The sequence below is a fragment of the Limulus polyphemus genome, unplaced genomic scaffold (genome assembly GCF_000517525.1).
Source record: "Limulus polyphemus unplaced genomic scaffold, Limulus_polyphemus-2.1.2 Scaffold1592, whole genome shotgun sequence".
In the NCBI taxonomy this organism is placed as follows: Eukaryota; Metazoa; Arthropoda; class Merostomata; order Xiphosura; family Limulidae; genus Limulus; species Limulus polyphemus.
Window position 1 is genome coordinate 239371 of NW_013667202.1, and position 12241 is coordinate 251611.

General features: G+C 32.1%; 2 protein-coding genes across 2 annotated transcripts in view; one reads left to right on the forward strand and one right to left on the reverse strand.

Moving 5' to 3' along the window:
- Nucleotides 1-5240, forward strand: part of LOC106464228 (GATOR complex protein NPRL2-like) — a 42235-nt gene extending 36995 nt beyond the window's left edge. Inside the window, 1 exon segment of the mRNA XM_013924356.2 lies at nucleotides 4775-5240. Within this exon segment, the coding sequence (XP_013779810.1) occupies nucleotides 4775-4842 (68 nt within the window). The 3' untranslated portion in view covers nucleotides 4843-5240.
- Nucleotides 5241-5584: 344 nt separating this feature from the next.
- LOC106464229 (protein FAM107A-like) overlaps nucleotides 5585-12241 on the reverse strand; it is an 8834-nt gene continuing 2177 nt past the window's right edge. Inside the window, exons 2-3 of the mRNA XM_013924357.2 lie at nucleotides 10182-10335; nucleotides 5585-9285 (exon numbers count right to left, since the gene is read on the reverse strand). Coding sequence (XP_013779811.1) covers nucleotides 9181-9285; nucleotides 10182-10335 — 259 coding nt within the window. The 3' untranslated portion in view covers nucleotides 5585-9180. The remainder of the gene's footprint in view (nucleotides 9286-10181; nucleotides 10336-12241) is intronic.

The window sequence follows — 12241 nt, forward strand, 5'->3', positions numbered from 1 at the left end:
TAGTGATAAATTCAACGATGAATAAACAGCACACACTTTACTTGTTTTCAAATATTATATACGTATATTTGGAACAAGTTAAACGTATGTACAACAAAGTCTTCACACTATAGAGATTACAGGTATATCATAAACACTATTTATGAATAGTTCTCTTCTTGTCAAAAGTCCACTTAGGCCTATTCAATTACTTTAGAATTTCACTTGACAAGTTGAACTATCTTCTCTCTGTATTACTATCATACTAGTATTCTGTGTGCGATTCACTTACAGTTGTGGCACAAGTTACCATAATTCGTTTGGTCTTCTTTCCTTTTGTCAAAGTGTATCCAGGCTGATTCAATTACTTTAGATCCATGCTTTGATGGAACAAAATTATCCATCTTATTTTTCTTTATACTGTTAGTTTCACTCTAACATATTAAACATTAGGCCTATCACATCTATGGTACTTAACTTCACACAGCTATATTCTCTTTTGCTATTATCTGTCTATTGTTGTCTGTATGCTGCTTCCTCCTCGTCTCACACTATTTATATCTTTATTACATAGTCGTCTGGCCACTTTCTATATTCTCGACGCCAATTAGTTATTAACAAAACCTTCTACAATCATCTGCTTTTAACTCTTATTATAACAAAACTTAAATATAATAAAGTATTTACTTATAAATTAATCACTAATATTTAAACCAAACAGTCTTTTATATCATGACATATACATAATGCAAGTTATCATAAAATGACAGTTCGGCCAATAGCTTTGGGATTCCATACATTGTGTGAGCATGTAAACAGCTAATTCTATACTGTAACAAGTCTGACCTCTAACTGCACACTGATAAAGAAGACACTTTGTTCCTGGTGACAAATCTTGATAATTTGCTCAACTATCCATTAACTCTTGGAGTTTTGACCTTGAAATCTGAAGCTATGCAGATGGAAAAATTGCCATTGACACCACAATCTGCATAGCTACCAGAAACCCTTGAGGATCCTATTAAAACAACAGCTTAGAACTGTAACAGGTACCATAAGTCGTGGGTTTGATTCACACTCGTTACAAATAGAGTTATTTGTTATGAGGATGCTTTCATGCAGTTGTGGGTAAGGTTCACAAGCCACAAACTCAAGTAAGTTTGTATAAAGAATAAATAAATCATTCACAGACTAGGTAATGCATAAATATATGTTTAATTTAACACATTCATATATTGTATATATAGATCTTTACCTTCACTATCTGGGTATTCCTTTAATAATTCTTCTCAAATACTCATTAATTCTTCAAACACATTTAATAGTTTATCCATTAGTTCAATTCTTACTAATCCTTCAGACATAATACATTACTAGACTAGTTAGAGATAGACACACAGTAGTGTGATATGTGGCCAAAACAACCTGCAGGACACACTGTGTTATTAACAGGAGTGATAGTTTAGCAATTTTCCACTTTCTGTAACTCAGACTATGGTCATCCAAACTATCACAAATTTCAGTGGATGTCCTCTAGTGGACCCTTACTTCACATACCAAATTTCAAGGCAATCCTATAAAGAATACATAAGATATAAAACTTCCAATTTTGATTGAAGTTTTCCTTTTATGGATGTTTCTCAAATTTGGTATACTGATAGATCTTTACAACCTACAATGACGTGTGAAATTTGGTCTAAATATAAGCCACGTGTGCAAAGTTATTAAAATGAAACCACTCAATTTTGACCAAAATTTTTGCACATGCCTATACAAAAAGTCACATGAACTATCATTCTAAAAGTATGACTACTCCTTCACATAAGAGTGAAAGTGGACTGTTTTTAGTTTTTTGTCATTGCTACCATGGGCCGGATATTCTTATCAGGGGAATGATGGTGTTGGTTGAGGATGAACTCCCCCTTATGATTCGCTGTGCCATAGCCATTCTATATCAGAAGTCCCTTCATTTAATTTATGGAGTTCCTCCTGTGATTTCTGCCATTTTTTTGTGACACATAATTTTCATGGACAAAACGTATATCTGGCTCAGAAGTGATGCAGTCTTCCATACTCTTTATTCATGCATCTCAAGTTTCTTTTGGGTACTTCCTGAAGGAGGCTTATCTGGGTAATATTACACTGGTTTCTCAACCAGGTCAGTGTGGGATTCTAGCTGTTATGTAAGAAGAAGTAAGGTATCGTATTGGAAGTTAATGTTTGCCTACACTGAAAATCTATTTCTAATATATTCTTATCTCTTCTCACTCTTTCTACGTTTTGTCCCCACTTCCAGTGTCTTTTCTTCTTATGTTGCTCAATCTTGAAGTAAAGTTGAGCTAAGCTGTATAGAGGGAGTCAGCTAGGGGTTGTGTCGCACTCCTATTGGTGGAGGGCTATCTCATGCTATCACACAGCTGCCTCGTGAAAACGTGTGGGTGGGTAATAGTATCGAGGCTAGTGGTGAGTGAAAATTTACACATGTAGGGGCATTACAAGTCAGGAAAAGCTATTATGTGAGCGTAGGTAAGAACCTATTGGAAATACATTTTCAGTGCAGGAAAATGTAACAGGGCATCATCATTCCTATGCAACTTCAACTGCTAGCATTGGCTATTGATGTGCTACCAAATGTGACAGTCAAATCAAAAACCTCTAGCTAATAAAGTAATAAAAGAATACAGTATTGTGTGCAACAGTTAATGAAAATCCACAGTAAATAAAACAACCTATCAGAAAACTTGGAATTAGATAAATTAGTTTTGACACATTTGTGTCCTCTTCAATCTTATGCTGTCTTCTGGCTCTTTAATTTTTTTTTAACCTACTTTTTTGTATATCAGGGTATCCACAATATATAATTGTGTATATAGCCTATGATTGCTTATAGTGATTATAATACAGCTATACAATATACGAAATTCATTCAAAAATGTTCTACCTGTACCATATTAATTTTGTGGTATTCTCAGGATTTATATATAAAGGTATATGTTAATTTTTAACACCACCGAAGAATAAAACTATAAAGTGTTTAAGAGTTTGTAACACACTGGTGTATCAACATCACTATTAAACTGTTAATCTAAAATTAATTAATTATTCATTTTCACAATAAACTATGAAGTTGTTCCTAATCAGGGTTAAGATTTGACTCTTGAAAGCCGGTAGCCACTTTGGCTACAGATAGAAAATTAGCAGCAGCCACATCATTGAGTTCAGTAACCAAAATTTAGTGTACCACAGGAACAGTTGTGTGTGCAGTGTCAGTTTCATAACTATTTACACAAAAAAGTATAAATCATAAGCACAACTGGTTTTTAGTTATTTAACGGCATATAAAAAATTACTGCTGAAATAACTTAATTACAAGATTTTATTGATGCATGTTTACCTAAATAATGATACAACCTAAATATGGTGCAGAACTGTACACTGTTGTGTTTGATTAATTACACCATAAAATTTTGTTTGATTCCTTTTAGGTACCATATCATTCAATAGACAATAACAGATTTGTATACACTATGACCTTTTTATAGTTTTGTCTCTTCTAATTTGTTTTGTATGGCAATGATGTTGGTGTGGCCTATGAATGCATATAGTGATTATGATACAGCTACAGTGTGTGAAATTCATTTAAGAATCTTCAACCTTTGCTGTATTTTTTTTTTTTTTTGTGGTATTCTCCAATTCACTGATTTCCCTTAGAATTATTGGGTAGGAACTGCAGGATAACTGGGAATCTTGCCAAAAAATGCATTGCAGATGAAACATCTTTCTCTCACTCTGACACACACAAAAAAGAGACTGGACACAAGTTTGCACACTAAATCAGTCTTTATTTCAATCAAAGTAAAAGATGAGTGCAGGTATGGTGACTTTAATGGAGAGAGATGTCATGTTAAGTTACATGAAAGCTAAATAGTTCAAGTTGAAGTTTTAGTTATTGGAAGTTCTGTCAAAAGTTGTAAGGTTTAAAGTTGTGTACAAAAATTGAGTTCACTTCTACTTAAAGTTGTTACAGACTGTGAAAATACGGTATTATGTACAACATTTGCCATTCTTCTTAGAGTACATGTACTACCCATGTAAATGATGGTCACTCTCATTTCAAAATCAGGGACAACCATGAAATGTCACACAACTTTTCAGTAGAGAAGATTACTGTGGCTTTCAATATAATACATGTGCTATTTTACCACAATCTTTTCTACAAGGGAGTGAAGTGATGCTCTTGTTGACTGACTTTCTCTATTAAGTCAAAATACTGAATGTGCACAGAAGTTTGAAAAATTGTATATAACAACTAAGAGGGTAGGAAATGCATTGTATTCCTGCCTACCACAATTTATTTTTTCTATCAGCCATAATTGCAAATGAAAAGTATTTTGCTTTTGCCAAAATGTAAAATTGAGCACAAACAGCAAAAGGGAATATTTAATCCGAATCATGCAAATTTTACATGTATGATCTCTCGGTTTGTTTTGTGGTTTTTTCCTATTTTAAAAACATACAACCATAAGAAAAATATATACTTTAGTCTATAAGTAATTTGAAAGCCTTATTAGTTGACTAATGGCCATTTGAGGCTTCTACATATAAAGTTTTTTTCTTGTGATATTGTGTTTTACACCAAGTTTATCTTGATAAATAGTTTCTAGAATTGTCTACTTTATGTTTCTTTTATTATCATGCATTAAACTCACGTTTCTGCTAGAGAACATATACATTAATTTATGATTTATTACAAAACTAACTTTTCCCTTCCTGAAATTTCTCCAAATTTCTGTAGGCCTCAGTTATAGAGAACTTGATGAGAAAGTGGAGAAAGATGCACGTGTTATAGTATGTTGGAAATGAACATTTATCATTGGGGAGAAGATATTGATGATGGAGTCAAAACCATTCATGTTGGGTCTCTGTGAAGCTGAATCAGAAAAGGGGGAAGAAAATGTTTTAAAAGTTAATAATGTATATCTGCCAAGGATGTTATTCCCTCTGTAATGTATGAGTGACCTCATTCTATAAGTTTACAGTGAAGAGTTTAATAACACATTTAACTCCATACATATGTAAAATAAGTTTGTTCATGAATGAAATTTAACCCTTTTCTACTCAGAATAATAGTTAGAACTAGGTTTCCTTTGATGTTATTCTATTTCTTTAATTGTACAAAGACAATAAAGTATTGAGTTATAGAAACTTTTGTTTTGTCATTTGCAAATAAAACATAATGAACCTACTACCTGATTTATGATAATTTTAGAAACTTTGTGACAGTAATTAGACTTTGATAAAGTAAAAACTCAAAAATATCTGTTTTCTTGAATTCTGCGTGGTTTAACTGGAAAACTTCTAAAACTAGAGTAACAACTAAACAGAGTTATTTCTTTAAGTGTGCCATCTCCTAAAACAGTTTTGACCAGTTGAGTAGTTTCATAATATGTTTATTCTATTCTGTTAATGGTTGAACGATGGCAGAATACCAGGTGAGTATTGGATTCATTTTTACAAGGCTTAGCCTATAATGCACAGTGATTTAAAAATATTAAAACAATTTTTATTGATAAAATAATAGTAAAATTTAATATTCTAGCCTGACTTCAACTTCATAAGATTTTTATTTCTAAAAATTAATACAATGTTCACATAAAAAAATGATTAATTGATGCAAATCTTGTCTAAACCCTCTAATAAGGTTCTGTTATAAAACAAGCAGCAGTTTATATGGTGAATTAACTTAATTAATTTTCAGCTTCTAATGACTAAGCTCTCCATTATAAGGAGCCTTTGTTTATCATTGGCTCTTGTTAAGATCTTAAAATCATTTGAATAGGTGATTACATCATACTCACTAGTGTTTTTAAATTTGTACATTCTTTCATTTATGTAAGCAGCTTTCTTGTAGTAGAACTGATGTAACTTTAGTTACAACAAGGACAGGTGAATTGTTAAACTACTTGTGATGTTTTCAATTGAAAATATGCAATCTTTACATCTGAAGAAATACTGCAGATGATATTTTGAATTAAAAATGTATTTCTGTTGTGCATCTACACTAAAGTTGGGTGCAAAGTTGTTTTTAACATACACAGAAATGTATATATATATATGATAGTTTAATGAAGTTCCAGTTGTTCAAATATTCATAAATTATTTGATCAATCAAATAGATAGCAAAGTCATATTCATAAAAAAACTCTCCTGATGCTGTGAAACTTTTTGTACCAAAATTCATTAAGTGCTTGAGATTCTATATACATGATGAAGTAAGATATTCACAAAGTGTCCTTTAAATACAGTTGGTATACCAATTGTAAAATTAAACTAAAACTGGTTTGTTTGTTTTTGTTTGCTAGTAAACTTCACAAGTTACTATCACAATTATGAAATAATGTGTCTAAAAATGCAAGTTCATGATTATGCTGATGTTCAACAGTAAATTTAATATTCTTATGTTTGCTATTTAAATACTCCAAAAATTTAGAAACAGAATCTGGGTCTTTGAAAGTAGTAAAGGTATCATACCTGTGTCTCCAAAAATATAATAGTTTAAAAAGACTGCACAATCCTTCAACCATTGCTTTTCATGAAAACAAAGAAAAAAGATTAGCTAGTGAAGGAGTCAATCTGGAACCAATAGCTACATCATTAATCTGATCATAAAGAATACCATTGAATAAAAAAATGTTATCTCTTAGTTACAAACTTCAATAACTTTGAAAATACATATCTTGGAATGCATAACTCATTGAAATTATCATTAAACATTGAATCAGTATTATCTCTTCCAAATAGATTTAGTATACAAGGACTATATGTCAAAACTACAACAATAAACTTTACTATCAAACATTACATTTCATATTTCATTACAAAATTTAAAACTGTCTTTCATTAGAAGCATAATTCTTCAAAAAACCAACTAAATACCCCTCCAAGACATGATTATAAGTTCCAATATTTTAAACTACAGGTCTTAATAAATGTCCTTCTTAATATACTTTAGGAAGGACATAAAAACATCTCCAGACAACTTCAAATCTTTATCTCTGAGTATTGCATCTGAGTTAACAAATTATCTTTCTTTTAATGGCCTGGTGGTTAGGGCTCTTGACTTGCACTCTGAGGGTTGCAGGTTCAAAATTCCTTTCCCACCAAACATGCTTGCACTTTCAGCCATGGGGACCTTATAGTATGATAGTCAATCCCACTATTCGTTGGTAAAAGATTAGCCCAAGAGTTGGTAGTGGGTGGTGATAACTAGCTGCCTTCCCTCTAGTCTTTCACTGCTAAATTAGGGATGGCTAACACAAATAGCCCTCGTATAGCTTTGCACGAAATTCAAAACAAATCATACTTTCTTTAATTTTATTAGATATCTTTATGATTTTATTTGTCTAGTGTCAGTACATCTTGGTGAAGTTTTAACAAATTTGGTTGATTGACTCTGTTATATACTTACAACTGAGATGCATTTTAAACCAGAATGTTGTCTACAGTATTTCTTCAGATATAAAGACTGTTTTTCTTCATTGAAAACATCAAATGCAGTTTATCGATTTACCTGTCCATACTGCAAGCAAGGTTAAATCAGTTCTACTATAGGAAAACCTGTTGATGCCAATAAAGTACATCCTAGGTTATAATGAAGTAGTCATCCATTCAAATTATTTTCAGGTCTTAACAATAGCTAATGATTAACAAAGCCTTCATTCGTGAGTTAAGGCCAAATATTAAAGTTAGTTCACTTTATAAATTGTTACTTGTTTTATAACTAGAAACTTCTTTATTTATGACTATTCATAGGGTTCTGTTTTAAATCATGTTAAGCTAATAATTCATCTTAATTTTCAAGATACTGGGTATTAAATTGACTTCCCATAATGTATGTTAAGTTTAGTTTTATTTGAATTTTTGGCTTGATTATGTTCAAAAGTTATATACATTCACCACTGGGATTCCTCCTGATAAGAGTTTATCTTTCTCTTAAAGGCTTTATATTTTTGAACATGGGCTTATCTTAACTTTGTAAACCTGAAGTACGTCGTGAACATTATTTTACATTCAGTTTTTTCTAATTCACTGAAATATTTAAATTCTAATACTTTTCACCTAATGGTGTCAAATAGATTTGTAACATACCTCAAGACTCCTGTTAAATCCAGACAAAAACAATTGAAGTTTACAACACTTCTTTGTAAAAACTACATAAATGTCTTATATGCATGTAAAATGCATGTTTTTGCAGTAGTTTTACATTATCTGAACCAACAAGAAGAACATGTGCAAGCTACTTTTGTTAACCCTTTATCATGTCCACCCAAATATTTACACATGCTAGACATCATCTCCACCTGTATATTTATGGGTGTTAGACATCGTCTCTATATGTATATATATAAGCCAGATGTCTCGCATATCTTGTGCCTGGTTTGTTGTGGTCAAAGCATTGTTACAGTAATAAAAAACACACTTCCATGGATGATAAGTGGTTAAAGGCATAGGCTCAAAGCTGAGGAAGATATTGTTCTATGAATGATAATTGTTATAGATGTAAATATCAAATGCTGGAGAATGCAAAACAGTGATAAAGTTCTTAATTATTTCAATAGGTTTTGCCTCTGTATTTGATGCCGTAACTTGTTAAAATCATTATCATGTTAGTCGTTTCTTTTTGATTAAGAAACTAAAGTAATATAAATTATTGATAGCAATTATGTCACGTGAATGAATTGTAAATTTAGCATTTTAAGTATAAAATCTGCTCAGCTGTTTACTGAGATACATGTAGATTAATGATACCATTAAAGTTTTTTTTATAATATTTTATTTTCAATCTTTTAATTGTGCAACTATTTTCAGATAATGAATAGTAAACTCCTAGTTTATTTCACGGTGCATTCTTCTAGTTCACACGTGTTTATTGGTATCTGATATCTATCACAGTCAAGTAACTTATAATGTACCCAATAATCAATGCTCATGAAAACATAAGATATTAAACACTCCAACAAAATAATGAAAAAGAACATCAAATTCAAAAGATGCTTTTACACCTTCTCAAGAGGCATATAAAAGACAGCCAATTATCAAAGTTTGAGCTTAATCTAGTAAGCATCACTAATCCATATCTTAAGGCTATATTTCTAAAAATTTGTAAATGCCTGATAAATTTGTGGTTGACCAATGCTGCTGTCAAGAATTAGATTCAACAGGTTGCACCTGGGGACACACTTTGGAATGTACTTGGTGAAATTCTGATTCAGTTGCTTCAGTTTTCATATTGCTTTTTTCTTCATGCTAAAGATAGGAAAGCAAATCATTTTAAATTGTGCTCTCAGTGAATCTTAGAATAAGATTAATGTTTGTTAGCTATGTATCCTCTTTTTTTTTTATCTAAATATATCAATATCCAGCAGGGGCACAGGCAGCACTGAAGAGTGTAAGGGGGCTCTTTTTCTTTAAAAAATGCAATCTGTGGGTCGCGGGTTCGATTCCCCATCACACCAAACATGCTCACCCTTTCAGCCGTGGGGGCATTATATTGTGACGATCAATCCCACTATTCGTTGGTAAAAGAGTAGCCCAAGAGTTGGCGGTGGGTGGTGATGACTAGCTGCCTTTCCTCTAGTCTTACACTGCTAAATTAGAAATGGCTAGTGCAGATAGCCCTCGTGTAGCTTTTCGTGAAATCCATAACAAACAATCTTTAAAAAAATACGGACCTTTTCTTCTACTCAAAGAATTTAAGTGATGTACATGAAAGTCAAGTATTTATCTACAAAATAATAATAAGAGAATGAATTTTTTCAACTTTTTAGAATATTGAAGTGGTCACATGACCCCACCCCCGATTTAAAACTTCTTGGACAAACTTTACTACAATCATGGTATATGGCCGTCTATAATTTAAACAAGGCCCGCGAAAGGGTAGCTTTAGTAATCATATGAGAGTCTGTTTCCAACACAAACGGTTACTGAGTAAAATTTGATTCTTATTAAAGGGATCCATTTTATGAGGAAGCATGAGCTAATTTTCTCAGACTGTTTCTTTTCAGTAGTCTGTAATATCATGTATATGTTAAGCGAGTTGGTTTAACTATCATGAATTTTTATATTCGAACTTTGCTTTAGCCACATTCATGTAACATTAAAAACCATTTAATCTAAGGTGACCATAAAAGATGCATTCTTACCTGTTGAAGTTTATCAGCTTGTGCTTCAAGGCGTTTTTCTAAAGAACTGCGTTTGTTGATGCATAATTGGTCCATTTCTTTTTTCTTTTGGTCATCTTTTACCTTCTCCATAGCTTTTTGTAATTCCGACTTCTGCCCCAGTACATTTTTACCGCTAAAAAGTTTGTAATATGAATACATTTATGTCAAAAAATAAATGGCATTTTTTGCTTATGTTTTAGTGATAGGATAGATGGAATGCAAAAAACTAAAAACATCCTAATAACTGGAAATAACCCGAGTCAGTTAAGAATGTGTGTGAAATATGTATGTTATTAATTTTTCTACCTGTCCCTATTTCAAATAAAATTGCTATTATCATTCAAAAAGTTGTTTTTCATTCTCTGTTTTTGTATTATAACAAAAATTGAGAAATTTTTAACAATCCACAAAACATTTTAGTGGAGGTAAGTTTAGGCTGCGAACAATGTCAAAGAGAATTCAGGGAATTAAGATACCACAGCACGGTGTTTATTTTGAAAACTGTTAGAGAGGTAAAACAAGGCACAATTGAATCAGAACAGCCCTTCCAAGCTCTTCTAATAGAATACGCTGGGCTCAGCGTAGAAACGTGTCTATATTGAAAAAAAAAAAATGCCGAGCAGTGTGAAATGTTAGTAAGTTGTTCTGCAAGAATACAATATTTGAGTTATATTTATATGTCTGCTGTTTAAGATATCCTTTACTCACCACAGTGAAGCTATATTTACATAGCTATGTAGAATTAATGCTACTAACTTACTCTCCTAAATTATTCAATAGACAATTTTTAAGATATTGTTACGTATCTGCTTGTTTGTTAATTTCCGGTAGAAATTCTTTCCGATGAACATCAGCGATACAAGTCCTTTCTTGATTAAACCAGTTTCTTCTTTCTTGATACAAACTTTTAGTACACAGTAAATCCACAGTCAGTACGTTTCTCGTCATTTTAAACTTAACAACTTTTCTAATACACGCCATAAATCACAGCGATTCACAATCTCGATAACTTTGCTCTCTATGAGTGCAAAACACACACTAGTTCGAAACAGAATCGTAAATTACCCGAAACTCACCGTGACTACTGTTCGCTTTATCATCCCCTGGCTTTTCTCTGCCAGGCTTATATACTGACGAAGAGGCATCTCCAAAATTCGCGGACTTCCGCGATAATTCGAGAAACTCAGTCACGCATGCGCCAGCAGCGTCACGTGACTTCCGCTGTCGTAACAATATGTAACTCTTTCTCTGATCACTAATTATGTGTATTAAATTAATTTCCCACCAAAATTCATAATATAAGATATTACTGAATTGTTTTAGTTCTAAAATAAATTGGTTTTATTTCGCAATCGAGTTGCTGAGTCATCTGTCATTTCGTAAAGCAATCTGTAAAAGCCCAATACATAACAATGTTTACCACTAATGATAAATATCATTGTTAAACATATATAATTTGAGTAATTTGAATATTATGCAACGAGCAAAGGGATGACAACCAGTCAATAGTACCCACCATTTATCAAGTTATATGGCCACTCTTAACCAAATGTGGAATTAATATCAATTTTATATGGGATGAGCCATGCCTAACACTACTAGATGTTGTAGCATTGTTCTTTCGTTGAGTTCGTTCTTTTAAATTATTTGGTGAAAATAAGGCCAAATTCAGTTCACGTAACGATAAAATAATTAATTCATTTCTTCTTTAACCTGCAGACTAGTACACAGTCGTAGTGATAGGCCTAACTTCACAAAGAACATTTTCACCTTAAAATTCAACAGAAATTTACTCACTACTAACTGAATATACGCAGTAGCTAACACTGATCTAAGTATTTAACTCTGACTGTCACTCTTATCAACTGAAGACTGACTTACTGCTTCCCATTTTCGTAATGAGAATGTTTTCTGTATGCTTCGTGAAGTCTCTCGATCACTAATTTCCCGAACATTTAAGGTATTTTATAAACGTATTTGATATTAACACCATGCGCCCTTTAGCCAACATATCAATTAAAACATTGAAAACATACCTT